Below are 19,705 nucleotides of genomic sequence, written 5' to 3' on the forward strand. Positions count from 1 at the left end.
TCCTTACTTTACAGCAGCTCTTGTTTTCTCCATCTCTGCTCATCACTCTGCTCATCTGCTCAAAAGCAACACTACCACCAGGCCCAGACATATACTGGGTGAAACAGGTTTCTGTGAATTTGGTCCTCCTCTAGGTGTAAAGCCTGAAAACTCTTCCCTCCTCCTCCTAAAAACAACACAAACTTTCATTTTTGCTATGACCGGTTTGCACTGCAGCAGAGCTGCTCTCCAGCCAACCTTGCACAGACTTTTCTGAAGGTGGGTGATATCTATAGCAGTAAAAGAGAGACACTTTTTTAACCAGAGCAGCTGAAAAGCCAGTGCTGCTGTGTGGTCACCACTGCTGGCCTCTCGCAGACCCTGGGCAGAGCTGCAGCTCAGGGGATGCCCCATACTTTTGTCCACATCCCTTCTGCTGCTGGGAGCCTCAGTACACTTCATCCCTGATCCAGCCCACCAGAGCAAAGAAACCCTCTATGAGTCACAGATGCACCCACTGTCACAGCTTAGCAGTTTGGATGGACCACAAACCTAAGGACAGAATTACTCTCTATTCCCCACCTCCCACCAAACAGAAGATAAAAGGGGAATAAAGACCAGAGACTTCAAGTTGACTTTCAGACAGCAGCACTCACTTCATTTAGACCCCTGTATTCCACAGTTAGTCTCCATTCCCCATCAGGCTTCCCCACTGGCCATACAGGACTGTTGAAAGGTGAGGAAGTCTTGCTGGTCACCCCTTGGATCTCAAATTGGCAAATGAGATTTTGTATGGGGAGCAGGGGGTCTCTGTTGGGACAGTACTGCCATCCATGTACTGTGATAGATGCAGTTGGTACCTGCTGTTCCTCCTCCCTCATCAGGCCCACCACAGAAGGGTCATCCAAAAGACCAGGCAAGGCAGACCAGTTGGTCAGAACCCTAAGTTTCCACAGCTGCTACACCAAAGGCCCACTTACACCCTTTCGGGCCTTGAAATACCCTTTCCAGAGAAAATCTATACCAAGGATACACAAAGCGTCTGGACCAGTCACTATATGGTGGGTCTCCCAGTCATTTCCAGTCAGGCTCAGTTCAGCGTCCACTACAGTCAGTCTTGAGACCCTCTGTTACCTCCAGAGATGGTAACAGAGTCTGCTCCTTTGTGATTTGATGGTAGCAAGGTGCACTGTGCACCAGAGATACGTTTCATCATCTTCCTCAAAGACCCTTCCCCCCAAAATGTGGGAGTGCATAGAAGGGACACTCTGTATGAGCTTTTTAAACAGTGGCTTCCTGCATGGCACCTCGTCAGGAGCCTCAGGTGTTTCTCCATCACCATAGCTGACCTCTCAAACTGCCAGCTCAGATATTTGATGTCTCTTTCCACGGTGTTCCATCTAACAGGGCGACATTCGATATCCTCCTCATACGGATATTGGCTTTTTACCACAGACAAAAGGCGTTTCCAAAGACTCTCAGTACCGCTTTTCTCCCAATCACCTTATCACTGCCCCCATCTCTGGATCACGATCCCAGCTGCCGCCTCGCCTCTCAGCTCTCCCGCATCCCCTCCCGTGTCCCAGCCCCACAGCAGGGATTCACCCTCAGCGCCAGCACAATCCTTTCCCAAATTTCCTATCTCTTTCAGAGACACAGATTGGACAAATATCTCAGGTTCCGAATCACTCTCCCGTGTCGTTCCTGCCTCGGGCCGACTCTCCCCCTGACCAGGGTTTTCTATTGTCTCTGTCTCTGGATCACCATCACCTCTCTCCGGGCGGTCCGAATTCTTTACGTGCTTTCAGGGGCGGCAAGGGCCGGTTCGGAGCCACTGGGGGAGGAGTCCCTGGCATCAGTGGCAGAGGCAGCAGCAGGAGCAGAGGCAGCGGGGACAGCTTTCCCACACTAAAACCGAACACGGAACCACCTCTAGAACACGTTGAGGCACAGGGATAACCAAAACAAGTAACACCAACCATCACCGAGGCCTCCAAACTCTGTCGAGTCGAACCCGCCACAGAAAGGAGCAGAATCATTTTGCATAGTGAACGCACTCATCAAAGAGCCCCCAAGCTCCCCAATCAAATTCCCAACCGAACGAATTCCTACAGAAATCACTGTTTTAACAGCATAGAAAAGTAACATGGCTGGGAGATGGGACCATACAAATCAACATGCATGGATGAGTAAATTCAAAAAGGCAGTGTATAACAAGTCATTATATACTTTAAGTTGGAAGCCGGAAACAATTGGATACAGATTTACTAACACAGGGGAGATGTACTAAATAAGGGATAAAGTAACCAAGAATCCCAATGTATACATATATATATGTACAAATGTATACATATGTATATATGTGTACATTGGGATTCTTGGTTACTTTATCCCTTATATATATATATGTATACAACCCAATAGATATGGTCTCTGACGAGCATGTGGTAAGCTGGTAGTAAAGAAGCACAGGGGTACAGCAGCATAGACAGCAGCATGTGGAAAGAAAAGTGTGAGGGGGCTGCCTGGCCTTCCCAAACTGTATTGAGTATGGGCAGGAAACGGGAGGGAATAGATCCTTCCCTTTGTGTTCCACTCCTCCCAGAATCCAAAAGCCCTCCTTTCCCAGCCTTCCTCCTGTTCAAATGATGACAAAAACACTGAAACACAGCAACAACAGCCCTGCAGCAGGGTAGACATGGATCCACAGCATGCTTCTGAAAGCCCAACCACAGGGACATCAGACTGGTGTGTCATTAAACTTTGTGGTGCTTCTTTCCAACATCCTCCTGGAGAAGCTGGCAGACCATAGCTTGGACAAGTACACCCTTCACTCGGTTAAAAACATGGCTGGATGACCAGGCCCAGAGAGTGATGGTGAATGGTGCTGCATCCAGTTGGCATCCAGTTACCAGTGGTGTCCCCCAGGAATCAGTACTGGGTCCAGTCCTATACAACATCTTCATTGATAGCCTGGATGAGGGATCAAGTCTACCCTTAGTAAATCCACAGATGACACCATGTTCGGGGGAGTGTTGATCTACTGGAGGGTAGGAAGATGCTGCAGCAGGACCTGGACAGCCTGGGTTGATGGGCTGAGGCCAGTGGTATGAAGTTCAACAAGATCAAGTGCAGGGTCCTGCACTTTGGCCACAATAACCTCATGCAGCACTACAGGCTGGGGGAAGAGTGTCTGGAGAGCAGCCTAGTAGAGAAGGATCTGGGAGTTCTGGCTGACAACCAGCTGAACACAAGTCAGCAGTGTACCCAGCTAGCCTGGAAGGTCAATGGCATGCTAGCCTGTATCAGAAACAGTGTGGCCAGCAGACCTTGGGATGCAATTCTTCCCCTGTACTCAGCACTGGTGAGGCCTCACTCTGAGTATGGTGTACAGCTCTAGGCCCTTCACTTCAAGAGAGGTATTGAGGTGCTGGAGTGGGTCCAGAGCAAGGCAACGAGGCTGTGAAGGGACTAGAGGGAAAGTCTTATGAGGGGAGGCTGAGGGAGCTGGGGTTGTTTAGCCTGGAGGAGACTCAGGGGGGACCTTATCACTCTCTGCAACTCCTTGGAGGCTGTAGTCAGGTGGGGGTCAGGCTCTTCTCCCAGGCAACTATTGACAGGAGGAGAGGGCATGCCTGAAACTGCACCAGGGGATAAACATCATTGCACATGTAGGTTGGGTATCAGAAAAAGCTCCCTCACAGAGAGGGTGATCAGGCATTGGAATGGACTGTCCAGGGAAATGGTAGAGTCACCATCCCTGCAGGTGTTTAAGGAAAGACTGGATGCGGCACTCAGTGCCATCCTATAGCTGATGTGGTGGTGTTAGGTCATATGCTAGACTTGATCTCTGAGGTCCTTTCCAGACTCAATGATTTTGTGATTCTGTCAGGTGCAGGCCCAGCTCTTTGCTCTCTTTAAATCGTTCCTTTTCTGTCCAAACATAAGCAAAAAAGCATTATTTGAATCATTAAATGCTCAGTTTTTCCTCCACAAAGATTATGGAATAGTCAATCTTGTGTACAGAGAAAGGCCATTGGTTTTCACATCCCTTGCTTGATTCCAGGTGACCATTAGCTTTGGGGGATTTTGATTTTGTTTTGATTGTGTTTCAAAGCATAAAAAAGCAGACTAACAAAAGGATGAAACTCCATGTCCTCAGCTGCTGAGAACTGCCTGGAAGAGCTAAAAAGGGAAGGAGGCAGTCCAGGTTATCCTCACCCAGCAGCTGGAAGGTAGTGTTAGAGCAGGACATTGACATGAACAAAGCAGGCCTGTGTCCAGCAGATGGCTATTCCCCATGTGCAGCAATGATGGTGAGTTATCTGCACACTTTGCAGAGTAAGTTTTGCCTAGCTACACCCAAATGTAGGCAAAGCGGAACACCAGAAGTTAATCTGCACAGTGTGTTTCAAATGACTCTGTGCTTTGATGAAGCTGAACAGAAATGGATAGACAGCAAAGCAGCAAACCAAGTATTTGGGAGAGCCACCACAGGCCAAACCCAGCACAGCAGCAGTGCCCGGGGTGTTGTGTCATTGGTTGCAACTACAGGGCAAAGCTCTGAGAGGGAAGAATGCCTCAAATCTAAATGAGATTCAGAAGAAATGCTGCTCTCTGTGTGAAGAAAGGTCCTTATGTCACCCATTGAGCTCTTGGGATGACTCAGGGTCACTTTTTCATCAGGACACCCATTTTCAATTGGTGATATAAATTCCAGCTTAACCACCATAACAGCTGGAACAGAGGGCCAGGAAGAGCCCCCTCCCCATCATCCTCCTGACAGCACAGCTCCAGGCCAATGCAAGGCAGACCCCAGCCAGAGTGAGCCCTGCTCAGAGGCCAGCTTCTACAACAAAAGTATCTCCATGTCTAAGGATAAGAAACCAAGGCTCTTAGAGATTGACCGAAGGAGAGGAAAGCTTCAACATTGCATTCATGGTTTTGTGGCACAGGAGGTCCCGGAATGGTCGAGCATGATACAATTCATCCTCCAGCCATGTTGAGAATGCCCTCAGCTGAAGCATTAAATGAAGGCAATTAGTGTACTTAAACCAGTCTCATGTAAACATAATACTCTAACCTCAGCCCAGCTTCTTTGCATAGGTAATATTAGAGCCTGATACTTGCCAAATCATAAGAACTTCTCTCCATGTATCTGACAGACGCAAGTATTCCAGGGCATTTGTTTCTTATTACCTGTTTTTAGTATTTGAATTACTCAGCCCAGGATGGTCATATTTCTACATGCAGGACACCACCTTGGACCAAAGCAGTTCAGAATCACACTCAGAAATGCAGCTTCCTGCAGGTCCTCCTCCGACAGCACTGTGAGCTGCAGCACACAACCACTGGTGTGTGGCAAGGCACAACACCTACTCAAGAATTGACTTCTAGACCAAAAAGAGCCAAAGCAGACAAGCCCAAGTAGCTCAGCTGAGACCATTAACACCACACTGCATGGTCAGACTTTTCTTCTCACCTGTTGCTCAGGGCAAGGTAAGCACACACAGGCAACATGCACAAACACTATTAGAACGTACAGCAGCTAAGAAGTCTTCACTCCCCATGGAGTTAGACACAGATTACAGTACACATAAGTGCTGATATAAGTACAGTTTTCAGCACCAAATAAGTTGGAGTAACCAGCTTTGCTGCGCCCCTTCACACAGCAATAAGCAACAGTGGCAAAATAAAGACAAAATAAGGATGCTGCCCCTCCACACTAATTTGATTTAGGCTTAGAGTCCCATAGGGCATGCTCTGAGGTCAGCCATATGAACAAATCAAGTGCCTCCTGGTTCACAGAACAACCTCAACTGATAAACATGGGTCTCTCCAGAGACTGGGGCATTTGCCTTGCTAGTCAGCACACCTCAGACCTGAAATACAAGGACTGGACATTATCTGAAACATGGACCAACCCAGCCTGGTTTGCCAGTAAGAACGAAGCCAGTATGTTTGGAAAGCATTTTCAAACTTTATTTACAACTGTCACAGTGACAAAAATGTAGTTTGAAAAAAAATGCTAGCTTCTCCCTGAGGCTCAAAAAAATTACAGAAATATAGAATGTGTATCATACAAGAGGAGCTTTACTGGAGCGCTTCATTCTTTAGATATCTTCAACAACAAATAGAAATATACACAATACTTCCAAAAAAAGGATGCAGACAGAAATATGCAAGTCGTTAGGGCAGACAGGTCTTAAGTCCAAGGATTGCTGTCTCATGGTAATATATTGATACACAGCTTTGAGTTGGTGGTACAGACAGTAGAGACCAATACAGTAACACATAGAAGTAAGATGGCTGGCTGGTATGCAGGTGTACAAGCTCATTAAGACAGCAAGATTAGAACAAGTGTTGCAGATAAAACAGCTGAATCCATTGCTAGAGAAAATGGTATCACCACATCATGACCATCCACCAAGATGGGCAGGGAGCATGTATAACCAGGTCTGCATTACTGGAGCAGAGACCAGCTGAGTGCAGGAACACTGCATGCCTCCCACTTTGTGCTAACTTGTCTCCAAAGTCTTATCTGTCTGAAACAGTTATGCAGAGCTGATAAATTATTGCCATTATGCTTAAACACAAGACTAAAACCAATCCTGCCAATGTGTTAAAAGCAGTTCCAAACCCCCACCAGCATTTAACTACTGAAGTATTAAAAATACAAATACGCAAATGTCCAAATAGATTTTAAAAATGGAACCAGTTATAAGCAAAGGGGGGTGGCACTGGGATTATTATGAAAGTTTGGTTAAGGCCTTGACATTTTTTCTCTTCCATAACCCCACATTTGGTTTAGGTGCTGTTTTCATTCTGTCCCAAGACCAATTGACTCCTAAGCTGGTCCCCCAAGCTGCAAGATCATCACTTTCTAGAAAAGCAGCAAGTTACCACTTGGCAGCAGACTGGCCTCCTCCCCAAACTGAGACAGATGACTTCTCCTTGGAGCAGGATATGGTAAAAGACAACACAACCAGAGTTCACAAGTCCATCTGCACTTCATTAAACAACTATGAATGTTTCACCCTTGCTACAAAGCAGAACCACATCTTGTCTCAGGGCACTCAGGCTAATCCCCTCCCAAGAGACCCCTCCTCCAAACACCCCTTCTCTCACGGGTGATCCAAACTAGAGCCGGTGTTTCATCTTTGGATTACTTCCAGGTCTGACAGCACTCCCCACAATGTACACCCCTACCAGCAGGTCCTGTACTGCCAGAGCTCTGAGGAGTCCCTGCGGGACAAAGCTGGAGATCCCTCAGCCAGCCCTCAGGAGCCCACTGACCAGCAAGTTAGAGACATGAAACTCTGTAGCCTCAAGGACACCAAGGAAAGGAGGTATAATCCCCACCCTGCATCTTAGGGCTTTGTTCATTGTACAAGACAGGAGCATACACAGCAGCCTCAGCAAACAGGAGAAAAATCCCATGTGTTCAAACCTACACAAGCTCTTGCTGCAGAGAGAAGCATCTTTACATCCAATGTGAATTACCTCACATTCAACCACATCCAGGACAAACTAGGGCTGTAGAGATGAGTTAAGCAGCAGCTTAACATTATCCTGCAAATACAGCTGATCAGCATTGAAGAGTCTAAAGGCAGACAGAGAGGGGTAAACAGCTTTGGGAAAAGTAGCTGGAAAATAGGCTCAACAGCAGGAGCAAGAAACCCCACTACTCATACAGATGCTCAAGTTACCCTAGGAGGTGCCAAACCAGGAAGAGCTGCAAGCCCCTCCTCAGTAGGGTGCTTAGCAATGCTTTGCTACAGACATCCTTCCACCCCATGACACACAAAATGGAAACTGTAAGAAAGGCAAATCTGAGAGATGATGGCTCTGTTCTCATGCTTTTAGCCAGAGGCAGCTCCCAGATAAGCACTGCCACCTCTGACTTTCCTTCCACTCCCTGAGCAACCCCCCTTCAGCAGTCCTCACATGGTCACCCTCAGCCATGTGCTAGGAATTTCATGCTGCCTCCACCTTAGAAAAATACAGATAGTGATCTCAAGAACAGCAAACATTTCTGTGTTACATCCTTCCTTCCTCAGGAGGTCTGGTTACACCGAGGGCTTCAGTTCTCAATACAGAGAATACAAAAAAACTAAGATCTTGCAGGTGCAAAATTGAACTTGTCTTTTTTTTATATAAAAAAAAGACTTTCAAAAGAAGTGTGGTTCTTCCTCCAGAAGGGTGTAGTCCCTTGCCTTTCCTCACATGCCATTTATTGCTCCTTACTGTCCTTCTTTGCATCTTCACAGTTTTCTTCCTCGTCTTCCTCCTGCACAAGAAACTCTTCGGGTGGCCATCTCAGCTCACCACTCTCCACATCACCCTCTGTGGGCTCCACCACAATGGAGGGTAGACGGTCCTTCAGCTTACAGTATCGGTCAAAGTCTGAGGGATCAGGGAAGATCTGAAAGAACCAAGAAACAGTATGTGAGAGGGGCTTTTTTCAAGCAATCTTAGGCAAAACCCAGCTCTCTAAGCACTTGGATCTTCAGAGCAGACTAGTCTGGGCAGAGTAAACCACTGAACAGTGGGAAGAATCCTGAACTTGTAAATAAGCTTTTTAATATCTAGGTACTGGAAATAAGTGCTGCCCAAGAGGCTTCCAAAGCACATGCTTGCCTGGATAGCAAGATAACTGACTTTTTGGGTATTTATCCAAATGCCTCACCACCACCACCACACACACACACACACACACACACGGCTTTTGCATTAATGCTCATGCATTTGCACCCTGTGAGCTATCTCAATCAGAAAACCTGAGGTCTCGTTTCCTGCTGGTGGTCAAGCTGCACACAAGAAGAGGTTTCTGCACCAGGCTCTGCTGAGAGAAGGGAGAGGGACATGTGGCAACCCAGTGCTAGGGCAGTCCAGACCCTTGCAGCAAGGGCCTGCATCTGGTTTTGCTCCAGGGCTACAGCACCAGACCAAAAGACAAGTTCAGCTGCATATTGGAGATGATTTTGGGAGTGTTCTTGATGCTACAACTACCATACATCGGCAGGGAAACTCAGCAGGACAACACTCATTTTGCAGAAGGGCTGGAGACTGGATCATAACTCTTATGGCAGGAGGTACCTGTGGCTTAGCCAGCAATTATGTACCCTCCTGCAAGGATGAAGGCCTCCTTATCTCCAGCCTCCCAGGCTGTACAGAGCAGTACCTTTCCCCTTCCCTCCCACCCATAGCTTGCCACATGGGTGCACATATCCATACAGTGAAGCAGCACCAGGGTGCTTCCAGCAGTACCACCAGAATGCGTGTTGTGATTCTACTAGAACCACTGAGGCAAAGACACACACACAGAAAAAACTACCACTGCAGTGGCAGGAGGTCTGCATGACTGAATTGCAGTGTGAACACAAAAGGCTGCTGTTACTTACAGGGATGCACTACTAGGTGAATGGCTTCAAACCCCAGGTCATCCAGAAGAAAACTGCTGGGTGACAAGAACCAGTTGCCACACCAGATCCCCTGGTTGGTAACCAGAAGATCTAAAAAATTGCCACCTGTTTATTTCAAACAATTTTAGGAGAGTGCTCGTTTCATATTACAGTTGCATTTAAACACAAAAACTCATTTTCCTCTCTAGGTTGTAAATGAGAAGTCAGGCACTGTACTTCTCTTTGAACTGCATTCAAGAGAGTCAGAGTAAGAGTATTTTTGCAGGGAACAACACTGCCAGGCTCAGATAGTTACACTGCTCATGGGTACCTCCATTTCAGTCAAGAGCTCATCTGCTTTGTCGTCCCAGTTACAAAGGCAGGTTCCCAAGCCAGGAACCATGGAATATCATACTTCTCATGCCAATTATTCAGGTACCCAGCACCTTGAGAAGTCCTGGCCCAAACTCCAAAGTGGAGCATCATTCTATCAACTTGCTCTTTAGCCTAACAAGTATTAGCCATGCCATTTCCTCCTTGGCAATATTCAGCCTTCTGCTGTGTAGCCATGCTTCTCCCTTGCATCCAAAGTCTTGTGGAAACCAGGTTACCAACCTGAGAGAAGCCACTACCTCGTGCAAAGTCAGGCAACATAACTTTGGGAGGAGGTGCTCAGCCAAGCAACTCATTGCGAAGGTAATACAGAAGCCCAAGGCTAGTTTTGCCCATATTCATCTGGTTCTGGGGACAGTTGTGCAGGAGCCCAGCTCCCACTACAGCACCTGCCCTCCATATGTTTGTCACATGCACAAGCACAAGGTTTTTGAACACGGCCACATCAACACTGTAAGCCACTTGTCACTCCTTGCACAAGTAAGACAGTAATTGTTTCTTAGGAGATCTGCAGCTTCCTCTTGACCAAAGGTCCTTTCAGACCCACAGGGCATTACTGGAAGTACAGTCAGTGGCTCTTAAGCATCAGCTTGTTATCTAAACACAGGATAGGAAAAAAATATCCTTGACATTACATGGTTTATAATACCGCAATGGAAAAAAAGTGTGGTTCAGGAGGTTACATAAGCTGATAATGTCATGAAAATAGCCTCCAGTGCAAGAAAAATACAAGTGCAATAATTAAACTAACCTTTGGCTGCTATAATTTTAAGCACATTAGGTCAAACTGGAACAATTTTTTTAAAATAGCCTGCTAGATTTTTTTTTTCCCCCACAAACTAAGTAGTGATTTCCTTGCAAACAAATATCCCCCAAAGGAGGTAGTATGTAGCTTTTCTAACAAAAACAACAAAAACAAAAACCCTAGCACAATCTTATCTCTAACAGCTGCAGGACAGGCTGAAACCAAGAAGGTCAGGATTTTTTCCACTAAGTCATGCTTTTTAATCGTAGAGGCAGCATGAAGCGAGATGTTGCAACTGCACTTTCAAGGGGTGTGGACAGTCAATGGAAAAAATACACAAAGGCAGATTTCCTCACATGTGACAAGCAGGGCAACAGAGCACGCCAAGTACAGGGACTAAAGGAAAAATGTTTTTAGATTAAGACAGCACATCTGGGGAAGCTGAGTGGAAAAGTTACCCCACAATCAACCTCACCCCTTATTCCAAAATAAGCCACGCTGCCAGGCTCTTTCAAAAGAAAGATCTAAGCAAACACCAGCTTTCTGCTGTCCCACTCCAGTATTGCCAAGCTGCATCTGTTGGTCCCCTATGCCCAATCTGCCCACTGCAGATGTAGACTGGGAAAACAAAACAAAAACAAGACAAAAACCATACAAACAAACAAACAAATAAAAATCCCAAAAAAACACAACTCTCAAAGGTGCAGCAAAGTTTCCTCTGGGAGTGCAATAGCTCAGCTCTGACCTGCAAGCTTTGCAACCTTTTGCACGGCAGGCAGTACAGGTTGTCTGGCAAAACCTGCCTAGGAGCCTCTCTGTGCACCTCACCCAGCTGACACATGTGGAAGGAAGACTTTGCATCTCCTCAACACCTAAAAAGCACAGCAACAATGGGTTAACTTCTTCCCCTCATTTATTAGAGGGAGGGACCTGGCACACAGCAGATGCCCGCTTCTGGCTGTGCTGGTCACTTGGTGGTGGACAAGCAACAACTGGTTGTGAAGACTAACTAAAAGCAAGTTTAGCAGCAATTCATAGGTATCTTCTTACCTCTCTCTTGCAAGGCACAGCACAAGGGGTTACAGCTGCTTCCAGAGCCCCCTTCTGTAGCTGAGGCCCAACTCTTGGCCCATGGAACACATCCAGCCCCTTTATAGAGCCCACAGAGAACATATATCTTGCTTCTTACACTACTCAACACAACTTCTCACTTGCAGCAAGACCTCTCCAGATAATATTCTAGGGACTGCTTTCCTCATGGAGACTGATCCAGATCACATACAAATCAACTGAAACCTTGCCTTGCAGCTGGAAAGGGCAGTGAAACACAGAACTCAACATGAAAGCCTGAAATGAATTTAGAAAGATCGTGTTTGCCTCTGTTTCAGATGACCTAGCTCTACTATCTTTGAATTAAGTCTTGGCAACAAGAATGGAAAGTTTTCATTGCCCTGGGGAGGCTCTTAGCCTCTCTCAGCATTCTCAGGGACAGAGAAACACCAAAAGCAGGAGAGATGTCAGACAATTAAGAGGATTAGCTCAAAGCTACAATAATCTAAGTGATGCTTGTAAATTCAAACCGATTTCTACATGTTGGTACTCCATACCAACACCATATGAACCACAGTTAAAATACTTTTCTCTCCTCCCACAGGGCTGAAAACTTTCAATTACATTACAGGGAGACTAAAGTAATGGGATCTTTCCAAATTAAGCTACTGTTTCAGGGGGAAACTTTGCTTCATTGGTGATACTATGCAACACTGAGAACCTTACCACTTCAGGTATAGGATATACCCCTGATTAACACGTATCACATTCCCTCCACTACTAAAAAACAAAGTTTGTGCCTCTTTAGCAGTGCCAAGCCAATATTCCAAATCGGCATTTAAATTCCTAAAATAAAGCTTCACTGCCATTAATAAATATGGCAAGGCCATTTCAGGAAATACTTAAATCATCTGTGTCCTCTTAGGAAGAATTTTCCAGCTGTAAGAAGCAGTGCTAATACATACATTTATTCACACAGTAGTGTGAATACTCAAAACAGAGCTCACAGCAGCCTGTGACTCAGGTTTATGATCAATGACAACTCCCTCTGTGTCTGTCACAGACAGACTGCTCTGTTTTGGGAGACAATGGCAGAGAAACTTCACACATTATAACGTTCTTCCATCAGAGTAACAAGGCTTTGAGTGGGGAGGAAAAGCATGCACTGAGATGTTCCATCTTCAGTCTGTTTTTCTGTGGAACACTTTTGCACTGCTAACATCATTAGTTTTGGCTCTGTTTACTTCATATTCTGTTCTGATTTAATTCTAAATCCTAGACCCTGGAACACACACTGACTCACACTGCTAATAATCTTGTGTAGTAACCATACATCAGATTTGCCACAGTTACCTTAAGCTCACATGCTGTCACCACCTTACTGCAGCCCAGCAAGTACACAGCTCCAATACAGGACCCCCCCTTACACAAATTAAGGCTGCATAGACTTGCAGCATCTTACAAGCAAACAAGACAATTACAGAGGAAGCTCAGTTTCCACCCCTTGCCATCAGCCCCCAAAAGAAGCAAAGTGCTGGTTCCTCACTTTTGTTGTGGGGATGCAGCAGATGCAGCTAAACCCCTTACACTGTGAGCCACAGCTCCTTGGGAAAGTCAGTGCTCCACTGGTGCTAGTGAAGAGGCCTTGCATTTACCAAAAATTATATCTCCAACAAGACATATTAAAAGCTTTTGCCAGACACTGGACAAAGCATTAAGCCTATTTACCTAGATTAAGTCAGTCTGACATGAATCACTGCTAGCTGTGGCTGTGATTAACCTAGACAGATCCCAGCATGATGCGATCACAACTTAGAGAGCTCAAGCTCCCCATGACAACCAAACCCTAGCTGATGGCATGAAAGCTCAGCCTCTGCAGGTCAGTCTCCTAAAAGGGAGCTTAAGGGCTCACAAGACCAGCAAAACAGCCTGTTTGCAGCAGAATTACATTTTAACTCAGAACACAGCGTTTGGTCAAAACAGACACTTCAGGTGTCATTCAGCTGTGCTCAAATCCCACTCGCTCCACTTCCAAGAAGCAAGGCAGGATTCAGGCCAAGGTACTGCTTTGATGGCAGCAATTGTCTAATTTATGAAAAACACAGAATTATTAATTCAACCTAAGTTTCAGTAGCACCATTTGTGCTACATAGCTGTGAGACAGAATCAGAGGACAAGCATCAGAGCAGTGATGAGGCTTTCTGAGAAAAGAGAGTATCCAGGGGCTGGAAAATAGCAAACAGTACATTAACTCTGACTCACAGCAACAAAGGCCCAGCTTGCCAGAGACAGCCAAGCAGGGAGTGCATGAACCCCTCCACAGGCACATCTGTTTGTAGCAGAGGCATCTTGAGCCTGCATTTCAACGAGCTTTTTGTTTAGTAAGTCCCATGGGAATTATGGGACATCTATTAAAGGTCCAGAAATAGCTCCTCACTGCAGGCACAAGACCCAGCATGACATCATCTCTTCAGCTGCATCTTCTGTGTTGTCAATGCCACCCAGCTCTGAGACTCAAGCCCAAATTTCACCATTCAGTTCTGCTCAGGCTTTTAAAATCTGTTGGCTGAATCATCTTCAGTGGGCTCAGAGAGCAGCTTTACATCACAAATAAACACTGCTTTACATAGAAAGGTTCTGAAATTAAAACATGAGCTTACATTTCACGTCATGGTTTAAAGAGACAGCCCAGAGGCCAGAAAGCTTCACAGCTTCAGCTGATGTCTAGACAGACAGACACACTCCAGTGCATGTGCAGAGGCAAGGGGGTGGAAGAAGCAGGAGAAAAAGTCAACAAGCCAAATTCCCTCTGTAACAAGCAAGGCATATAGGAGCCCTGAAGTTCAGTGAACTACATGGGACAGAGGAATCAGACTGATAATGTTCATACTCAGAGTTTGTTTTCTCAGTTAACTTACAAGTAAAAGCAGAAATACTTTGAAGTAGTACAGATCCCTGCTTGTTGCTAGGGTGGTTGGACTAGATGACCTTCAAAGGCCCTTCCAATCCATTCTGTGATTTTAAGTCTGTCTGCAGCAGATATTGATGTATTTTTCAGTTCCAGAAAAGCTGCTGTACCATCTCCTTTGATCTTAGCAGTTTAATGTCTGCATAAGTTGAAGCAGCCCCAGGGCTCACAGCCGCTCCTATGGACCAGCTCCCAGGGAGTCCCTGCTCTACACAGCCAGAGGGAAATCTGGACCTCTATCTGAGGTCATCCGAGCCCTACTACTAGAACACAACAAAATTTTGAAACTAAAAACTTGTCTCTGCCAGTTCTAGCTCCACTTTATTATTTTTTTTTTCCTCTTGTAGCCAGCCGAGGGCTGTTGGGCTTACATCACAAGTGCCCAGCTCCACAGATGAGTGGAGGAAGATGTTGCAGCTTAAAACAAGCCTCAGTTCAGAAGCAGTTATTCTCCACTAGTCCTATCTGATTTAAGTTACTGCACTACAACCCTCATACTACAGTACAATTTTACATATACCAAATTCTCTCCATCAACATGATGAAGCACAAAATGCCAGAGTCTGAGGTAGAACAAAGAGGTTGCGGTACAACTTGCATCAGATTTGTCCTTGCTGCTCTAACTTGAGTTTTCAACCTTTTAAGGATGCTTTCTACTTACCTTGCTATATTGTTATTTTCAGTCAAGCAGTCAGAGCAGGAAGGGTGGAGCTTTCTGCCGAATCCTCTTTACACTAACTAGAATCATCCATTTCAATGCCTGCCTCAATCCTCTCTGCTATCAGTTTGTCTTATATCAATGAGAAACACCAGTAGGCAGCTCCCAGCTCTTGCAGGCATTTGAAAAAAAAGTAATCTATTACAAGATGGCTACACAGAAGAGATCCAGGATATCCAAGCCCTGCAGAGATATGAGTTATCAGCATTTATGACTCACACACCTTCAAATCCAGTTGATCCACTCCAAACTAAACAGGCCTGTTCCCCAGTTGACCCAAGCAGACTTATCAAGGTCATTAGCACTTGGGGAGGGACCTGACTGAAGCAATCATTATACCAAGCAGGTCACCTAAATTCTGCCTCTCACTGGAGAATGTGAATAGTAAGGAGAGGTGTTTTCACCTCACTGGGTTAACCCTCTTCATACAGTGACCCATGAAGACAACTGACCATCCCATGCAGGTGACTTTGAGTGCTTTGGGTTTAACAACCATTCTCATTGCTGTAAACTCCCTCTATAGTAGTGGAAAGAGGCCATATGCTTTCCACTAACTCAAGCACTGAAGCACAGCACAGCTATTTCCACACACAGGCAATAAGCCAAACAACTTGCACTATCCAGATCAAGAATTTTGACCAAAAAAAGCAATGTATTCCCTTTTCCTCCCCACAGCTTTGGCTTCCTCTAGAGGCCTCAGCAATGGCTCAAAATTCACTTGATTTCAAGCTTCAGGGCACTGCTACTGCCTTGTAGCTCATTTTTTTCAGATGCAAATATGCAGGCATACAAGAGCACACTTCATTTGAATGCACACTTGGACCAACTGCCTCTTTGCAGGTTATGTAACATCTGCAAAGGATGAACCTGAACCAGGATCTGGCAAAGAGTCACCCAATGTAATACACAGACCTGATGTAAATCATCTCCATGCGCTAGGTGCCTGTGTTTAAATCACATCAAGCATGGAGAAGCAGGAAAACACTGATCTAGAAGGCTAAAATGCACAACTCACCCTTTGAATCAACTGTACGATAGGAAATTAAAGGCATAGTGAGACTAAAGGATTAAGGCTCAAGCTATCTTCATTTCAGCTACTGATCTGGAGGTCAATGGCTAATTACACTGTTCACAACTTTCAGGATGAATGCAACTCATGCCTTCAGGTACTGATAACTCCAGTGACATTTCGAGGCTCTTTAAGCTGTCCTTGGCCTCAAAGAATCTTACAGAAGACTGTTAACCCTCTCAAACAGGACCAGTCAGAAAAAACAAGAAATAGATAAAAAAAATTAAGTGCCATACAAATACCCCCCTCCTGCTCTAGGCAGGTCATTTGTATGCTGTATTACAAAGATATTCCAGAGTCTTCTCAGTGCAGTGAGGGGAATTCTTCTTTAACCAATCTCCCCAGCTCCCATGGAGAACCCGTTTATGTTGAATGAGTGGGGGCTCCATCACTTCAGAAACAATTTTTTGCCAATCCAGTCCCATACAGCCTGATACTTTAGATAACTGGCTCCTGACAAGCAAGCATTATGGTCAGTTGACCAGTTCTCACTGCAGCAAGACCTGCTATGCATTAGGTCAGGTTATGGAAAGGTACATAAGACTGAGTTTACAGTCCAGCCCTGGCAATTCCATAAGGGATTTACTACCCAACCAACCAGCAGCACACTTACCTGGTATGACAAGCCATCCTTGCGGGGGCTTAGCCCAATCTCATCCATAGCTGGGGTGTTCATCATCACTTCAGTCATTTCATCTGATCTCAGATAATCAGAGCTAAAAACAGACGGCAGCATACAAATCACTCGAGGGGCTTCAGAAGGGCTGACCAAGATGTCAGTAGCATAGGGAAACACAAGCAAGCAGAAGAGGCTGTCGACTATTTCTAGTCCCTTCCTTCCTGTCTCCCCCTCCCCCCCACCTTAGCAGAGGGTGGAAATAGCTTGTAACCCGGTGCTACACCCCCTGTCCCTGGGAGCAACTCCCCGACTTTTCGCCCCACGAACACTGCTCAAGAACACATCGAGAGACTTTAACAGCAGCCGTTCATTCTTCACTCCACTTCCTCCAGCTCTGCCCCCTAAGGGGGAAAATAAAAAACAAAACAAAACAAACAAACTGTAAATAAGCGCAAGCGCTGGGGTTTTTCACTGCCTTTTTTTGTTTGTTTTATTTTTTTTAAAAGCTGGGGTACTTTAGCTCCTACTGACTTATTTTACAACCTCCGGGACTTCCACACCCAGCGGAGCGGCCGGTGCCAATTTAACTCCGATTTTACGGCCTTAATGGCATTTCCAGCTCGAGAAAGTAAAGTCAGTGTGCGCAGTTCCTCCATTGCCCATCGTCCCGCTATAGCTCAGCTCGCACCGCCAATTTCAGCCTCCTCTCCCCCGTTTTGGGACAATTCACGCCTCGGGGCTTCACGCCGCCCCGCCGCATGCCCTCTCCCTAGGGCACGAGTGCAGGCCGAAGGATCCGGCAGGATCCTCCGCTCCAAACCCCCACAGCCCTCTAGGATTGAGCGGCCCATAAACTGCGGGCCGCGGTACCGCCGCCCCTCCCCGCGGGAAGCTCCCACTCACCAGGGCAGGGGACTCAACACGGACATGAAGTCCACCAGCGGCGGAGGCTGTCCCCGGGCTGGCGGGAGGGGCACCTGGCGCTGTCCCCCGAGCAGAACGTTTGAGCCGCACGGACAGACAGACGGACGGACGGACGGACAGACAGACAGAACCCGGCAGGAGAATGCGCTGGACAGGAGACCGAGACACCGACACCGCCGCTTCACTGTGAGCCCTACGGCTTTCTCCGAGACGCATTAAATGGTCCGGGGGGGAGTGGCCCGCCCCTCCTCCTCCTCCTTGACGTCAGCATTTTCATGAATGGGTTGGACGGGCGCCGTGGGAGGAGGAAGTGTGTCTCGTGCGCCCCTGGCTCGCTGGCAGGATCCTGCGCTCGGTCCGGCCCGGCCCGGCCGGATCCGATCCGATCGCTCCAGTTCTCAGTGCCGAGCGGATGGTTCATTATGTTTTACCCAAGTAGCAGGTGCCGAAGCGGGTGCCGAGGTGGTTGCGGCCCCGCACAGCCCCCTTAGCACTGCCGCTGGCTGCGGGGCGGCGCGGGGCGCACTGAGCATCACCCCAAGCGTCATCCCCCGGGCCGCGGCTGGGTCTCATCTGCGGGAGGAGAAATGGGGCGGTGGCAGGGGGGGGCTGGGGTAGGCCGGGGGGCTCAGCCTAAAGCCGGGGCCAGCCCCCTGCCGCGGCTGGGGAGGGCTCCGCCGCACGCTTATGGCATTGAGAAGGTGGCAGCGGCCGCCGGTAGCTGCTCCTCTGAGCACTTCCCGTGCCCGGCACCTCAGGGTGGAGCAGAAGCAGGGTAAGAAGCTTCACCAGGCCGAGCTATAATGAGCAGAACAAAGGGGAAGGCTCAGGAGGGGATGGGGGTGAATCTGTTTGCTGCCTCGGGGCACGTGAGCAGTTGTAGGCGGTACCCCTTTGCCTGCTTTCCCCTCTGGACATGACAGTGCTGGAAAGCGAAAACGTGATGAAGTGAAAGGGCTGCGTAGCCCCAAACCCAGCTAACGTCCTGACTCCGTCCATCTGCTGACAGGGCTCATGCAGCTTCCTGAGGCTGTGACCCAAGTTAGATGCCAATGGCTCTTGGCCACAGCACGGGCCAGGCCCTCACAAAGACATGCTTGGTGATTTTGGAGACTGCTCTTCCCTCTGTCTGCTCACCCAGTGGGCAGTGTCTTGTCACACACTGGCAGATAAGGTCTAGTGCAGAGATTGGTTTTGTTCTACCTGTTGCTCCCAGGAAAGCAGATAACCCAGCACACAACTGCACTTTTCGTCTTACCCTGCCTCAATTAAAATACAGAGCATATAGGTGATGCAGCACTTCATATACGTGCCTGTGCATGGGTGTATGCATATTATTTGTCCCGGTGTTTAAGTGCTAAAAAGTGCAAGTTCAGTGTTTCTAACGGGAAGCTTTGCTTCCAGCTCCACTCAGCCAACCCCAGACTGTGTATACATGTGTGCATACTTATGTTTCCCCAGTCCAGACAATTTAATCTGCTTATATTCATATTATATAAATAGAGCATACATGGGTGTTTTGCATCAGGCTTCAGCAAGCTGCTGCTTTGTGCCAGATTAAAATGAATCGCAAGGAGCTGAAGTAGCCCTTGCAGATATGTGGAAATTAAGGAAGGCAGAGATGAGCTCATTGCAAAGGCCCACCAGTAACCTTCCATAATCTTAATAGGAGGGAGGGAGGCAGGCAGCAAGTTGGGCTTGGTGCACACAGTCCCCTTGCCCCATTGCGCCTTCTGACAATGAGCTCTGGGATCCACAGACACCAGTAAGAAAACCAAGTCCCCTGGGCTGCACATGCTCATCCTTACTGGCTTGGCTAATTTTCGGCCCAAGGAA

The 19,705-nt window shown here is 47.2% G+C and overlaps 1 protein-coding gene across 1 annotated transcript; it reads right to left on the reverse strand.

The window, feature by feature from the left end:
- Positions 1-6,532: 6,532 nt before the first annotated feature.
- Positions 6,533-18,120, reverse strand: LBH (LBH regulator of WNT signaling pathway). Its single transcript, XM_030447015.1, has 3 exons — positions 17,849-18,120; positions 16,940-17,042; positions 6,533-8,404 (listed from the first exon to the last, which is right to left on the reverse strand). The coding sequence occupies exons 1-3, from the start codon at positions 17,872-17,874 to the stop codon at positions 8,213-8,215; spliced, it is 321 nt and encodes a 106-aa protein (XP_030302875.1). The 5' UTR covers positions 17,875-18,120; the 3' UTR covers positions 6,533-8,212.
- Between the last annotated feature and the right edge of the window lie 1,585 nt (positions 18,121-19,705).

The sequence above is a fragment of the Calypte anna genome, chromosome 3 (assembly GCF_003957555.1).
Source record: "Calypte anna isolate BGI_N300 chromosome 3, bCalAnn1_v1.p, whole genome shotgun sequence".
In the NCBI taxonomy this organism is placed as follows: domain Eukaryota; kingdom Metazoa; phylum Chordata; class Aves; order Apodiformes; family Trochilidae; genus Calypte; species Calypte anna.

What these genes read in the sequence shown, in the direction of transcription:
- LBH (XM_030447015.1), bottom strand. Translation starts at nt 17,874, where the DNA reads ATGTCCGTGTTGAGTCCCCTGCCCTG. An exon ending in GTGTTGAGTCCCCTGCCCTG is followed by an intron (nt 17,043 to 17,848) that starts GTGAGTGGGAGC and finishes GTCTGTTTTTAG; the next exon opens with CTCTGATTATCTGAGATCAG. An exon ending in AGGATGGCTTGTCATACCAG is followed by an intron (nt 8,405 to 16,939) that starts GTAAGTGTGCTG and finishes TGGTTCTTTCAG; the next exon opens with ATCTTCCCTGATCCCTCAGA.